Source organism: Entelurus aequoreus, linkage group LG01, assembly GCF_033978785.1.
Source record: "Entelurus aequoreus isolate RoL-2023_Sb linkage group LG01, RoL_Eaeq_v1.1, whole genome shotgun sequence".
NCBI lineage: Eukaryota > Metazoa > Chordata > Actinopteri > Syngnathiformes > Syngnathidae > Entelurus > Entelurus aequoreus.
In genome coordinates, this window is record NC_084731.1 from 47,822,219 (window position 1) to 47,839,128 (window position 16,910).

The following is a 16,910-nucleotide window of genomic DNA, read 5'->3' on the forward strand; positions in this document are numbered from 1 at the left end:
GTCTCACTCTTGGATAAATAAAAGGCATTGTGTGAGGAACGCTACCTGAAGTAGAGGATGATGCAGGGTGATCTCCAGCTCTGCCAGCCTGTGCGCCGGGTCCTCGCACTCTTCGTGGATCTCCAGGTCTTCCCGGGGCACCGTGTCCCAGCGGCCGCGGTTGGCCGCCAGCTGGTGCACCAGTTCGTACTGGCCGGGCAGCGCCAGGCTGAGCCGCGTCTGCCTTCCATGGGTGAAACACAGCTTGCGCCTCTTGCACGCCGTGCCCTGGATGCCTCCGCAAGCCTCGCCGGCCTCGGGCCCCAGCGGGAGCAGTCTCTCTCCCAGCAGGCCGTTAAGCAGCTGATAGCGAGCCGTGCAGTTCTGGCCCAGCACCAGGATGTACGGGGCAGCGCCCACTGTGTTGCGTAGGAACTCTTCTTCGTGGCTGGGGAAGGCGATGCAGCTCAGTTGCCCTGAAGGAGACCGAAAATACCAATAACCCAATTAGACATGTATGGACTAAGACAGCTAGAGATAACTAGATGGAAGGATAAATAATAGGTAGACACTGTAGATTAGGGTTAACATTTCCCAGGCCAATGACCCCCAAACTGATGGAGAGATGTTTAAAGGCCTACTGAAATGATTTTTTTTTATTTAAACGGGGATAGCAGATCCATTCTATGTGTCATACTTTATCATTTCGCAATATTGCCATATTTTTGCTGAAAGGATTTAGTAGAGAACATCGACGATAAAGTTTGCAACTTTTGGTCGCTGATAAAAAAAGCCTTGCCTATACCGGAAGTAGCGTGACGTCACAGGAGGAAGGGCTGCTCACATTTTCCCATTGTTTACAATGCAGCGAGATAGATTCGGACCGAGAAAGCGACGATTACCCCATTAATTTGAGCGAGGATGAAAGATTCGTGCATGAAGAACGTGAGAGTGAAGGATTAGAGTGCAGTGCAGGACGTATCTTTTTTTGCTCTGACCGTAACTTAGGTACAAGTGGATCACGGATTTGTATTTTAAACCACCTCGGATACTATATCCTCTTGAAAATGAGAGTCAAGAACGCGAATTGGACATTCACAGTGACTTTTATCTCCACGACAATACATCGGCGAAACACTTTAGCTACGGAGCTAACGTGATAGCATCGGGCTCAAATGCAGATATAAACAAAAGAAATAAACCCCTGACTGGAAGGATAGACAGAAAATCAACAATACTATTAAACCCTGGACCTGTAAATACACGGTTAATGCTTTCCAGCTTGGCGAAGCTCAACAATGCTGTTGCTAACGACGCCATTGAAGCTAACTTAGCAACGGGACCTCACAGAGCTTTGATAAAAACATTAGCGCTCCACCTACGCTAGCCAGCCCTCATCTGCTCATCAACACCCGTGCTCACCTGCGTTCCAGCGATCGACAGAAGGACGAAGGACTTCACCCGATCATCCGTGCTGTCGGCGGCTAGCGTCGGCTAGCGCGTCTGCTATCCAAGTCAAAGTCCTCCTGGTTGTGTTGCTACAGCCAGCCGCTAATACACCGATCCCACCTACAACTTTCTTCTTTGCAGTCTTCATTGTTCATTAAACAAATTGCCAAAGATTCACCAACACAGATGTCCAGAATACTGTGGAATTTTGAGATAAAAACAGAGCTTTTTTGTATTGGATTCAATGGTGTACCAATACTTCCGGTTCAACGATTGACGTCACGCGCATACGTCATCATACATAGACGTTTTCAACCGGAAGTTTAGCGGGAAATTTAAAATTGCACTTTATAATTTAACACGGCCGTATTGGCATGTGTTGCAATGTTAAGATTTCATCATTGATATATAAACTATCAGACTGCGTGGTCGGTAGTAGTGGGTTTCAGTAGGCCTTTAATTGTGTGTAGGGAAGATATTTGTTAAGATATTATCGATGTTGATGCCATTATCGAATCCTCTTATCAAACCGATTCCTTATCGAATCTCTTATTGAATCCAGATAGGTTGTTGTGTGTGCACTGAGTTCCAAAAGCCATAGATGTTATGTGACTGGGCCGGCACGCTGTTTATATGGAGGAAAGGCGGACGTGACTGAGGACAGCATGCGGACGTTAAAGGGTGAAGGTTTCAGGTGAGAGAGGACGTTAAAGGCACGCCCCCAGTGAGCATATAGTGCTGCTATGTGCGTTGTAAATAAAAAAAATTGCAGACAAACACATCACCAACATGGACGAAGTGCCGCTTACTTTCGACATCCCGGTGAAGCACACTGTGGAGAAGAAGGGGACCAGCACGGTAGCGAATCGATACGCACAACGGGGCAAGAGAAGTGGGCTTTTACTGTTGTGCTAGCTAGCTATGCTAATTAAAGTTAAAGTTAAAGTTAAAGTACCAATGATTGTCACACACACACTAGGTGTGGTGAAATTTGTCCTCTGCATTTGACCCATCCCCTTGATCACCCCCTGGGAGGTGAGGGGAGCAGTGGGCAGCAGCGTAGCCGCGCCCGGGAATCATTTTTGGTGATTTAACCCCCAATTCCAACCCTTGATGCTGAGTGCCAAGCAGGGAGGTAATGGGTCCCATTTTTATAGTCTTTGGTATGACCCGGCCGGGGTTTGAACTCACAACCTACCGATCTCAGGGCGGACACTCTAACCACTAATGGACAGAAACTGCCACCTATGATGATTTTCAAGGGGAAGACGCTGTCGAAAGAAAAGTTTCCACCTGGAGTCATCATTAAGGCATGAAGAAGGAACTCCAACCGCTGGACATGAGTGTAAACAGGACGTTCAAAGTAAAGTTGTGGGCATCATGGGAGCGATGGATGACAGACGAATACAGCTTCACGAAAACTCGGAGGGAGCGTCGGGCGAGTTACGCCACAATTTGTGAATGGATCGTGGATGTTTGAGCTAACGTGTCTGCTTGCACTGTTGTTCCAGCTTTCGCAAAAGCCGGCATCTTTTCCGAGGAGCACCACGCCAACGAGACTGAACTTTGAAAATGACGAGAGGGAATCTGGCGTGTTTGATGGGGAACTTGCCCAGCTGTTCATTTCGGACACAGAAGATGAGGAGTTTGACGGATTTGTGGATGAGGATTGACCAAAAAATGATGTGAGTACATTGATAAATACTTCAATAAAGTACAACCGAACTCAGCTTTGCTCCTGCTGCCTTTTTAAAACAGCGTCCATGCATGCTAGCGTATGTTTTAAGCTAGCGTATGTTTAACCAAGCCTGCGCCCAAAAATACGCTGCGCCTTATTTATGCGTTAAATACAGAAATAGCACCCGTATCTGACACGGCGCCTTTTAATACGGTGCGCCCTATGGTCGCAAAAATACAGTATAGTGGCTTTGATAACGGGAACCGGTTCTCCAAAAGGGATTCGAATGCATGGAATTGGTTCTTTTTTTATCGAAGCATCGGGAGAACCGGTTTTTGAACATCATCCCTAATTGTGTGTAATTCAAACTGGCCCAAAAGGTACCTTGTACTGTGCATTACTAAGATATTCAAATAATAACAATATAGTGCTGCTAATAGTTAGCTTGCAACTAAAGCGCTAATTGCTAGGTGGCAACTAAAGCGCTAATTGCTAGCTGGCAACTAGAACGCTAAGTGCTAGCTAGCTAGCAACTAGAAGGCTAAGCGCTAGCTGGCAAGTAAAGCGCTAAGCTCTAGCAGGCAACTAGTGTAATAATCGCTAGCTGGCAAATAGCGCTCTGATGGCTCGCTGGCAATTAGCGTGATAATCGTTAGCTGGTGCAACATTTGATTTAGTATGTTATTCCTACTCAGTGGCCTAGTGGTTAGAGTGTCCGCCCTGAGATCGGTAGGTTGTGAGTTCAAAACCCGGCCGAGTCATACCAAAGACTATAAAAATGGGACCCATTACCTCCCTGCTTGGCACTCAGCATCAAAGGTTGGAATTGGGGGTTAAATCACCAAAATGATTCCCGGGCGCGGCCACCCCTGCTGCTCACTGCTCCCCTCACCTCCCAGGGGGTGATCAAGGGTGATGGGTCAAATGCAGAGAATAATTTCGCCACACCTTGTGTGTGTGTGACAATCATTGGTACTTTCACTTAACTTTAACTTTTATTCCTTTTTAGGTATGGAAAGTAACTTGTTAGGCAGGAATTCTTATTTACATATTATTGAGTCACATTACCGTTATTCTCAAGTAACACGTTTGTTGTACGGTAATATATTTTATTTTATATGGTCCCGCATTTGGTTCCTATCTATTGTTTCCGTGTGCCCGAATAGGGAACAGACGGTGAAGGAGATAGAGAGAAAAAGAAAGAGAGAGCGGGAGACGAGAAGAGGTGGCTGTGTGTGTGTAAAATAAAGTGGAGTCAAGCGTGTCCTGCCTTTGTGGTACTTTTGCAAGGAAGACAACAAAACGATCTTCTAAACAACTCAACTGTAACCCGCCTTTAACCCACAGCCGTCGAAGTTGGTGAGAGACCAAATATTAGGGTTACACTGGCAAATAGCGCGCTAAAGGCTAGCGGGCAACTACAGTGCTAATGGATGAATGGCAACTTTACTAAACTGCTCATTGCTAGCTGGCAATAACAGAGCTAATCGCGAGCTGGCAAATAGCGCGTTAATTGTCAGCTGGAGCGCTAATGGCTAGCTGGCAACTACAGCACTAATGGCTAGCTGGCAACTAGAGTGCTATATGGATAACTGGCAACAACAGGGCTAATGGATAGCTGGCAACAAGAGTACTAATGCTAGCTGGCAACTAGCATGAAGAAAGAAAGAAGGGTGGCTTGAAATACGGACGGACAAATAGATGCATAGGACGGAGAGCGCTAATGGCTAGCTAGCAACTACAGCGGTAATGGCTAGCTGGCAACTAGAGCGCTGTATGGCTAACTAGCAACAACAGGGCTAATGGACGGAAGGACAGATAGATGAATGGGACGGATAGGTAATAGACAAAAGAAAAAAATGAAGGATCGACAGCTACAAGATGAATAGTTAACTAGATGTCCTTAAATCAATACACATTCAAATTACAATTATTGTTTATTACAATAATGAATCAAACAAATAATTCTATGATTGATTTTGATTTAAAAAAACACAATTTTAGGCAATCTCCGCGCTTACCCACCGTGCGTATATATCATAGCGAGCTACGACAGGAGTATACATACGTCAAAAGTGGATTGATAGACAGAGAGATGATTTGTTTTGGTTGAAGAGTGGGACAAAGTTATTGTTGAAGACTATGTGCCACAATCCAAGTGTTGCTGAGTCAGCGTGTGAAACATTTATATAAGCAAGGACCCACACTACATTGCCACAGCATCCACACATACATGATCACATTTTTAATTAACGTTAGGGCATACTTGCCAACCTTGAGACCTCCGATACCGGGGGGTGGGGGCGTGGTCGGGGGCGTGGTTAAGAGGGGAAAATATTTAAGCTAGAATTCACCAACTCAAGTAATTCATATATATATAAATATATATATATAGAAGTATATATATATATATATATATATATATATATATATATATATATATATATATATATATATATATATATATATATATATATATATATATATATATATATATATATATACACATATATATATATATATATATACACATATATATATTAGGGCTGCAACAACTAATCGATTAAATCGATTAAAATCGATTATAAAAATAGTTGCCGATTAATTTAGTCATCGATTCGTTGGATCTATGCTATGCGCATGCGCAGAAGCTTTTTATTTATTTATTTATTTTTTTTTTAAATAAACCTTTATTTATAAACTGCAACATGTACAAACAGCTGAGAAACAATAATCAAAATAAGTATGGTGCCAGTATGCTGTTTTTTTCCAATAAAATACTGGAAAGGATAGAAATGTAGTTTGTCTCTTTTATCCGATTATTAATCGATTAATCGAAGTAATAATCGACAGGTTAATCGATTATCAAATTAATCGTTAGTTGCAGCCCTAATATATATATATATATATATATATATATATATATATATATATATATATATATATATATATATATATATATATATATATATATATATATATATATATATATATATGTATGTATGAAATACTTGACTTTCAGTGAATTCTAGCTATATATATATATAATATTTATATTATTATACATATAAATAAAAGAAATACTTGAATTTCAGTGTCCTGGAGGCTATCCAGTAAATGGCAGTATTGTCCTGTTTAAGAGTGTCACAACATTGCTGTTTACGGCAGACGAACTGCTTTACGGTAGACTAAACGTGACTGCTGTTGTTGTGTGTTGTTACCGCGCTGGGAGGACGTTAATGAAACTGCCTAACAATAAACCCACATAAGAAACCAAGAACTCGCCCTCGATCATTCTACAGTTATGACGTCATTGGGCAGGCAAGCTGTTTATATTGTGGGAAAGCGGACATGAGAACAGGCTGTCCCCACTCAGGTCCGCATTGAGCTGGAGGGGGCGTGGCCTCCAGCTCCGGCTGAATACCGGGAGTTTGTCGGGAGAAAATTTCTGCCGGGAGGTTATCGGGAGAGGCGCTGAATACCGGGAGTCTCCCGGTAAAAACGGGATGGTTGGCAAGTATGCGTTAGGGAGAAGATGGTGTGCAGCAGGTTCAAATTGGGTGAAGCAAGCGAGTAAAAGGCCCACAAGTGCAGAACTAAGGCTGCAGCTAACGATTATTTTTCTATCGATTAATCTATAGATTATTTTTTTCGATTAATCTATAGATTATTTTTTCCGATTAATTTATAGATTATTTTTTCTTTTACCGATTATTTTTTTATTTAAAATGAAGATGAAAAAATAAATGTAGGCCATTTTTTTCAAAAGGCATGGCTTTTATTTAAAAAAAAAAAAAAAAGTATGGCCACTCAGTCAACATTGACAACAACATGACAAAATATTCTGTAACAATGTAAACATTTAAAACTTTTAACATTTAACAAAATTAAAAGTATCTTATTTGCTTTTTAATGTGCAAATATAAAAGTAAACATCCAGCGCAAATCTTAATATTCTGCAATAGTATAAGCATTTCAAAAGTAAAAGTATTGCTTATTTTGCTTTAAAATGTGCAAAAATAAAGATAAACACCCCAATAAGTTTTTCAACTTGTTTAAATCGGGGTCCACGTTAATCAAGAGCTGGACGAAGTGGCTGGGGAGAGGGAAGTCTGGGCTTCCCTGCTTAGGCTGCTGCCCCCGCGACCCGACCTCAGATAAGCGGAAGAAGATGGATGGATGGAAGTTGTTGCTCAGATTAAATAAAATGACAAAACTTTTCTTCTACATATAAAAAGTGCAACATTAAACAGTTTCAAGTCAACTCAGCCTCAGATGAACTTTTCTTCCCCCCCAGCCTGCCTAATTTGGCAGTAAGAGGTGGGAGCTGTTTGCTCGTCTTTCTTTGTTGAAGCGATGTTTACTTGGGGGTGGTGACGCTTCAAATGGGTTAGCATGTTTGACGTGTTGGCAGAAGCATGCCTTACCACTGCTGAACAATTTCGGCAAACCTCCGTCCTCCGCACCGCGCAGCCATAGTGTTCCCAAACGGGAGATTTTAACGAGGCAGGAGGGTCTTCCAGCTCTGGCTTTTTATTTGTTGTAGTAGCCCGGTCGTTGCGAACATGCCTTGTGTTGTGCCTCGGTGTGCATTGTTTACACAACGCGCGCTACGCTACTTAATATGTCCGTGTGGAGACTCGTTCGGTACACCTCCGAACCGAACCGAAGCCCCCGTACCGTTGTGCTGCTATGACAGGCCATTTCCGCTCGACACAGTGTGCATACAACAACATTATTAGGCCGTTTATTGAAATTCTCCCACACTTTTGACGACTTTTGGCCTGCTTGTTGCCCCTCGCTCGCACCGCTCTTCTGCTTTGCGCTCCGCCATGACGGTAGTGTGACGTAATAGGCCATTTCCGCTCGACACAGTGTGCATACAACAACATTATTAGGCCGTTTATTGAAATACTCCCACACTTTTGGCGTGCTTTTTTCCCCTCGCTCGCACCGCTCTTCTGCTTTGCGCTCCGCCATGACGGTAGTGTGACGTAAATATGCGACGCGTCGACGCACAAAAACGGCGTCGACGTATTTACGTAATCGATGACGTCGATGACGTCGACTACGTCGACGCGTCGTTTCAGCCTTATGCGGAACAATCACTCGCCATCAGTTGATGCAAATTACTGTCAAGTTTTATTAAGTGAGGACACATGCTCGCCTGCTGCCATGAAAGGAAAAAGTATCCTCGTGTTTGCTGTTGATTGTGACTCATCTAACTTTTTAACTCTGTTTTAACACATTTATAAGCGGGCTACCGGTGTGGTTCTTTTGTTAACTTGTTATTGTATTAGAATAATGAATCTTATTAAAATTTTTCTTAATTACTCTCCATTATAACCAGTGTTGGGTTAGTTATTGAAAACCAGTAACTAGTTAGATTTACTAGTTACTTTATTTCAAAAGTAACTCAGTTACTAACTCAGTTACTTACACCAAAAAGAAATGTGTTACTGTGAAAAGTAACTATTTAATTACTTCTTTTTTCCCCCTTTTTTTAAGGCTCCCATTAATGCCCTTTTAGCCTTCATTCCAGTACTGTTATTGCACTGGAGAATAATACAATGTGTTGATAAACTTGACATGCATTTGCATCACTGAACTCAGAAAGCAATGTGGTCTACATACAACACACAAAGACAAAGATATGTTTCAAAGGGCCAATTTATTTCAGGCCAGAACAAATTGACAAAACTATTTTAAATAGCTGCAACATAATGGCACTTTAAAGGCCTACTGAAATTAAATTTTCTTATTTAAACGGGGATAGCAGATCCATTCTATGTGTCATACTTGATAATTTTGCGATATTGCCATATTTTTGCTGAAAGGATTTAGTAGAGAACATCGACGATAAAGTTCGCAACTTTTAGTCGCTGATAAAAAAGCCTTGCCTGTACCGGAAGTAGCGTGACGTCACAGGTTGAAGGGCTCCTCACATTTGCACATTGTTTACACCAGCAGCGAGAGCGATTCGGACCGAGAAAGCGACGATTACCCCATTAATTTGAGCGAGGATGAACGATTTGTGGATGAGGAAAGTGAGAGTGAAGGATTTGAGTGCAGTGCAGGACGTATCTTTTTTCGCTCTGACCGTAACTTAGGTAAAAGGGCTCATTGGATTCCACACTTTCTCCTTTTTCTATTGTGGATCACGGATTTGTATTTTAAACCACCTCGGATACTATATCCTCTTGAAAATGAGAGTCGAGAACGCGAAATGGACATTCACAGTGACTTTTATCTCCACGACAATACATCGGCAAAGCACTTTAGCTACGGAGCTAACGTGATAGCATCGTGCTTAACTGCATATATAAACAGAAGAAATAAACCCCTGACTGGAAGGATAGACAGAAGATCAACAATACTATTATTACTATTAAACCCTGGACCTGTAACCACACGGTTAATGCTGTGCCGCCTGGCGAAGCCTAGCAATGCTGTTGCTAACGACGCCATTGACGCTAACTTAGCTACGGGACCTCGACAGAGCTATGCTAAAAACATTAGATCTCCACCTACACCAGCCCTCATCTGCTCATCAACACCCGTGCTCACCTGCGTTCCAGCGATCGACGGCGCGACGAAGGACTTCACCCGATCATCGATGCGGTCGGCGGCTAGCGTCGGATAGCGCGTCTGCTATCCAACTCAAAGTCCTCCTGGTTGTGTTGCTGTAGCCAGCCACTAATGCACCGATCCCACCTACAGCTTTCTTCTTTGCAGTCTCCATTGTTCATTAAACAAATTGCAAAAGATTCACCAACACAGATGTCCAGAATACTGTGGTATTTCGATGAAAACAGAGCTGTTTGTATTGGGACACGTTGGTGTGCCAATACTTCCGTTCACTCCGTGACGTCACGCGCAAACGTCATCATACCGAGACGTTTTCAACCAGATAGTTCCCGGGAAATTTAAAATTGCACTTTATAAGTTAACCTGGCCGTATTGGCATGTGTTGCAATGATAAATGCAATTTGTCATTATTTATGTGTTGCAATGTTAAGATTTCATCATTGAAAGTAGGCCTTTAACTTTAACTTTAAGTAGATCGGATCTTTGATCCAAGACACAACTTACATTTAACTAAAATGTTATTTTCTTTGTGCTCGACAAAAGGAAAGTATTGAGAATGTCTCCATGTTAAAAAACTTGATTTCTGGCTTCGCCATGATGTCTTGTTAGTTGTTATGAGAGTAGCGTATGTGTGTGTGTGTGTGGCCCTTTAAGATATGACACCATGTGTGGTGAGTGACGTCAGTGAGTGAGTGGGCGAGAGAGGTGAGCGAGCGGCGACAGTGAGTGCGTGCAGGTGCTCTAGCTTGGTGGATGGCTGCGTCTAATAAAGTCCACAAAGTTGCAAAAAACCGCCGGGCTCGTCATTCGCCCTCAGCTGTAAAGACCCACCGGGTAAAGTGAAGGTTGTTAGCCCCGAAGTACATAGGCCCTGGAGGAACGTCTCCCCTGCGCCCCTCAATTACGGTATGGGAGTCCCCCCCCCCCCCCCCCCGCCCCCACCCACAGAAAGCACGCCTTTTCTTTTCCACCGCAGCGCTCCAATAAAACACACTCAGATCTTCCGTTTCTAGCCGATACTACATAAAAAATAACGTAAAATAACGCAGTAAAGCATCATGTAGTAACGGTAACTGAGTTACTGAATATAAAAAATAATGCGTTAAATTACTAGTTACCGCCGAAACTAACGGCGTTAGTCCCAACACTGATTATAACACAATTCAAGCTGGACTTCAGTATATGGTAAATGGGAAGTACTTGTATAGCGCTTTTCTACCTTTTTAAGGAACTCAAAGCGCTTTGACACTATTTTCCACATTCACCCATTCACACACACACATTCACACATTCACACACTGATGGTGCTGACGAGTATAGGTATGAGTCACTTGCATTTTCTGTTATGCCCTTCTTTGTCTTTCTCGGGTACAGTCCAAAGAAACCGAAAGTGAAAGTGTGTGTGTTTTTGTCACACACACGTAGATGTTCGAAACCGGTTCTCCCGGTTGTTCGATAAGAAAAGAACCGATTCCATGGACTCAAATCCCTTTTTGAGAACCGGTTCCCGTTATCAAGGCCACTATAGTAAAGAAAAAGAGTTGGTTCTTTATTCGAATCCCTGGGAACGAATCCCGTCCCACAGGAAATGCCCTGTGGCACGTCCCAGGAAATGACGTAGCTCAGTCATTAGGCGGCAGATACAGAAAGCAGCAACAATAATGGACCGGAAAAAACGCCTCAAGACATGGCTTCAGTTTTTTTTAAAATACGACGAGGAAACGGCTATCTGCAATTATTGCCAGGCTTCGCTCTCATGTAAGGGAGGAAGTACAACAAGCATGTTGAAACATGTTCAGGCTGCACATAACCTGAAGGTTAGAGAAAGGTGTCGTGGAGAAGCAGCGCCAATTCCAGTGATAGTGCTGGTGAGTAACTAACGTTAACTGTTGCCGGTTAATTTCCATATCTGCTCACTCGTAGCCTTTAGGCTAGAATAACGTTACCTCGTATGTCAATCCAGGATTGCAGTAATGTTAGCTAGACTAACGTTACCTAAGCATAGTCAGTGGCTAACGGTAATGTTAACGTTAACCTTTTTGTATGTGTCTGATAACGTTAACGTTATCTTGTAGCCTACACCAGTGGTCCCCAACCACCGGGCCGCAGCCCGGTATCGGTCCGTGGATCGATTGGTACCGGGCCGCACGAGAAATTAAAAAATATATAAAAAATTTGTATTTTTTATTTTTTTAATTAAATCAACATAAAAACACAAGATACACTTACAATTACTGCACCAACCCAAAAAACCTCCCTCACTCATTCACACTCATTCGCACAAAAGGGTTGTTTCTTTTTGTTATTAATATTTCTGGTTCCTACATTATATATCAATATAGATCAATACAGTCTGCAGGGATACAGTCCGTAAGCACACATGATTGTATTTTTTTATGGCAAAAAAAAATAAAAATACAATACCATGGGTAAACAGTCAATATTTATTTATTTGATTTGATTTTTTAGGGGGGTAACAACAGTCAATATGTATTTATTTTTTTGATTTTATTTTTTTCTTATAAAATAAAAGTGAGCTTTTGTTAAACCAAATATTGTGTTTTTTTCCATATACAACAACCTATCTGGATTCGATAAGAGAATCGATAAGGAATCGGTTCGATAAGAGGATTTGATAATGGGTTCGAACTCGATAATTTCTTATCAAACATCATCCCTACACACACGTCTGCTTTCGCCCCATTTTAGGCACCTCTTCTCATCATCGAAACTCGGAAGTAATGAATAATGTGTGTGAATGTGTGCTTGTGTGTGTGTGTGTGTGTGTGTGTGTGTGTGTGTGTGTGTGTGTGTGTGTGTGTGTGTGTGTGTGTGTGTGTGTGTGTGTGTGTGTGTGTGTGTGTGTGTGTGTGTGTGTGTGTGTGTGTGTGTGTGTGTGTGTGTGTGTGTGTGTGTGTGTGTGTGTGTTCAAATAAATAAACAGGGTGGACACATTGTGTTATATATTATACATAATATTCCTGTAACAATCAGATTAATCACACTGGATAAATCGTGATTACTCACAATCGTGATTAATCGTTTGCATGATTTAAATGAATAAACACACTTATTCTTCGGTTGCTTCACTCAGTCTCATTAACGCTAGCTTAACGGTTAGCACGGCTTGCTCAGTGTGTGGCATGTTGAGCTATTCCTCATCTTTCAGTGACACTTGTAAGAAATGGAGTTTACTTGCCACCATGAAGGTGAGGATTAGTCATTTCGAAGCAGTTAAGTACAGTATGTCAACATTAACACTACATATTTACCAAAAAAATTGCTGTCTACTAGTTTTTATGGTGAATGAAGTCGGCGTAATACGGCAGCCCTATAGTAGATATTACATGAATATACTTTGTCAAAATATGCATGTTTTGTTCAGGTAAATTAGTACATAAAATAAAATAATCTGAACTGGATTGTTTTTTTTAGCATCTTTAATGTACAAAATATATCAAAGTCTTAGGTGCACCTAAGACTTAAGTCTTGAGGCACCTAAGAAGGTCTTAGGTGCCTCAAGGGGCGGTAACCCTCGAACACCCTGGTGGACAGTGGTGGTCAGGGAAGCCGTCCGACTGAAGAAGGAGTCCTACCGGGGTATGTTATCCCGGGGGACTCCGGAGGCAGTTGCAAGGTACCGACGGGCCCGAAGGGCAGCGGCCGTGGCTGTGGACGAGGCTAAGCAGAGGGTGTGGGAGCAGTTCGGGGAATCCATGGAGAAGGACTATCGGGCGGCACCAAAGCTGTTCTGGAAGACCATACGGCACCTCAGGAGGGGGAAGCAGGGAACCATCCAAGCTGTGTACGGCAAGGATGGGGCTTTGCTGACTTCAAGTGAGGAAGTCGTGGGGCGTTGGAAAGAGCACTTTGAGGAACTCCTGAACCCAACTACATCAGACACACCCTCCCTGATAGGAGCAGGGCCTGAGGATGATGGGGGATCGACGTCGATCTCTCGGAGTGAAGTCACTGAGGTAGTTAGACAACTCCACGGTGGCAAAGCTCCGGGGGTTGACGAGATCCGTCCAGAAATGCTGAAGGCTCTGGGTGTTGATGGGCTGTCTTGGTTGATACGCCTTTTCAACATTGCGTGGAAGTCTGGGACAGTGCCGAGGGAGTGGCAGACTGGGGTGGTGGTTCCCCTTTTCAAAAAGGGGGACCAGAGGGTGTGTGCTAATTACAGGGGTATCACACTACTCAGCCTCCCTGGGAAAGTTTACGCCAAGGTACTGGAAAGGAGGGTCCGGCCGATAGTCGAACCTCAGATTCAAGAGGAGCAATGTGGATTCTGTCCTGGTCGTGGAACAACTGACCAACTCTTTACGCTTGCGGGAATCCTGGAGAGGGCCTGGGAGTATGCCTATCCAGTCTACATGTGTTTTGTGGATTTGGAGAAGGCGTATGACCGCGTCCCTCGGGAGATCTTGTGGGAGGTGCTGAGGGAGTACGGAGTGAGGGGAACCCTGCTGAGGGCCATCCAATCTCTGTACAACCAAAGCGAGAGTTGTGTCCGGGTGCTTGGATGTAAGTCGGATCCGTTTCCAGTGGGGGTTGGTCTCCGCCAGGGCTGCGCTCTGTCACCTATCCTGTTTGTGATTTTCATGGACAGGATTTCTAGGCGGAGTCGTGGCCATGGCGGAGAGGGTATACGTCTCGGGGGGCTAAAGGTTGCATCACTGCTGTTTGCAGATGATGTGGTCCTGATGGCACCTTCGGTTCGTGACCTTCAGCTCTCACTGGATCGGTTCGCAGCCGAGTGTTCAGCGGCTGGAATGAGGATCAGCATCTCCAAATCTGAGGCCATGGTTCTCAGCAGGAAACCGATGGTTTGTACAGTCCGGGTAGGGGACAGGACTCTGTCCCAGGTGGAGGAGTTTAAGTATCTCGGGGTCTTGTTCACGAGTGAGGGAAAGATGGAGAAGGAAATCAGCCGGAGAATCGGAGCAGCTGGGGCAGTATTGCAGTCTCTCTGCCGCACTGTTGTGACGAAACGGGAGCTGAGCCAGAAGGCAAAGCTCTCGGTCTACCGAGCTATCTACATTCCTACTCTCACCTATGGTCATGAAGTGTGGGTAATGACCGAAAGAATAAGATCGCGGCTACAAGCGGCCGAAATGAGTTTCCTCAGAAGGGTGGCTGGCATCTCCCTTAGAGATAGGGTGAGAAGTGCAGTCACCCGAGAGAGACTCGGAGTAGAGCCGCTGCTCCTTCGCTTGGAAAGGAGCCAGCTTAGGTGGTTCGGGCATCTCGTGCGGATGCCTCACGAGCGTCTCCCTAGGGAGGTCCTCGTTGCACGTCCCACTGGGAGGAGGCCCCGCGGCAGGCCAAGGACCAGTTGGGGGAACGCTTCGGAATTCCCCAGGAGGAAGTCGCAAATGTTGCTCTGGAGAGGGAAGTCTGGGGGTCTTTGCTGGAGCTGCTGTCCCCGCGACCCGATTCCGGATAAGCGGTTGAAGATGGATGGATGGATATATCAAAGTGGCTGCCGAAAATAACATTAGCATCTCACTTAAAACACGCACATCAAAATAAAAAGTCAATTATTTGTGTTTAAATCTTGAAAACAATAATAATAAAACATATATTTTTTCACCAAGTATCTCCTTAAAAAGAACTCTCCAAACACCACCATAATGACCAACATTAAAATACAGTAGCACAGTAGGCCTAAGTATCCATTAAAAACAAGGCAGATGTTTTATTTAACAAGTATATTTAATATTGTAACATTACACACAGTTTAAATATAGGTAAATAATGAGATAGGCTCCAGCACCCCCCGCGATCCCGAACGGGACAAGCGGTAGAAAATGGATGGATGGAAAACACTGTGCCTTAATCAAGTGATTATTTGGTGTAGAACTAGATGGAGCGCACCACAGTTTGAGAATCTCTGTATTCAATAATTACATACCGTGAAATTAATTGAATAGTCTGCATAACCCATCGATGCAAACTACAACAATAACAACTAGCGTATCGTTCAATAAATTATCTTTGCAAAAGCTGAGTTATTAGAGGATAACCTGTGTACCTAAAGATGTGTCCTGTGAATGCATGTGCTTTTCCATTCAGCATCTACACTAATTGCAAATATGTATTTGATGGTATCAATACCAAAGGTATTATCAGCATTGGATCGATTACCTGTGTGTCTTTGTTGTGTTGTTTATATAGGTACAATACATATTGTTCGATCCGTGGATAACACACCTTTGGGAATATAAATGTATCAATCTACACCAGACCCGGGCAAAATACGGCCCGCGGCCAACATGCGGCCCATTAAGATTTTCAATACGGCCCGCCGGACGTTCGACATAATTTTTTTTAGACCTTTAACATCAAAACTGTAGCTGCCATTATGATGTGCAGTGCTGTTTTTAAATGACCGTAAGTCTTGAACTATAGAAAGTATTTAAATGGTTGAATACTGCGCTTTTGAGTGTTATACGAGTTATTACGGTAATCTAAGTCACAGCAGCTCAGACGAGGAACACAGCAGAGTGGGCGGGGTTTGTTTGCAAAGCAGCCAGCCCGAAACGCATGTGTCAAGAACAGGTGCAGAAGCAAATTTGTACAGAAAATGTCTGCATAAAAGTGATAATATATCATATTGTAGGTGTTTATTACCCTTGTTTGTTTGTTACATTTGTGTTGTGTTTTGCTTGATTGTAAAAGATACACAACTATCCAGGAGCTGGTCTGAGAAGTAAAAGAGGAGCGACGTTCATATGTTGTTAATATTCAGTGTTTTATTGTTCATAGTTGATATTGTAAATTCCACTTTCTTTATTTTCATGTGCATTTTGGGTGTCCTATTCAGTAAAATCTGTCAAATTCTATTCAGTTTTTTTGAGGTGGTCTGTCATAACTTTTTAAGAATTCCATCAGACATTGTGACTTTTGGTATTAGTGATCCTGAAAAAAGGGACCCAACACACATACTGTACATCAGATTTTTACAGCTAAATGTGTATATATCATTTATACAAACATACACACTGGCCCCCCCAGACACATTTTTTCTCTCAATGTGGCCTCCGAGTCAAAATATTTTTCCAGTTCTGATATACACTACACTATTCACAAATTGTGTGAGATCTTCGGCTTTTGGTGTTCTGGCGAGACGTGCTCCTCGTTGAATGTATTCACCTCCTGCATCTGCGGATGTGTATAAATCCAAGGGATGTAGAAATGTAAATTTGACAAG

The 16,910-nt window shown here is 43.1% G+C and overlaps 1 protein-coding gene across 1 annotated transcript in view; it reads right to left on the reverse strand.

Annotated features, from left to right (window-relative positions):
* dstyk (dual serine/threonine and tyrosine protein kinase) overlaps positions 1-16,910 on the reverse strand; it is a 94,300-nt gene that overhangs the window by 70,024 nt on the left and 7,366 nt on the right. Inside the window, exon 2 of the mRNA XM_062053492.1 lies at positions 46-455. Within this exon, the coding sequence (XP_061909476.1) occupies positions 46-455 (410 nt within the window). The remainder of the gene's footprint in view (positions 1-45; positions 456-16,910) is intronic.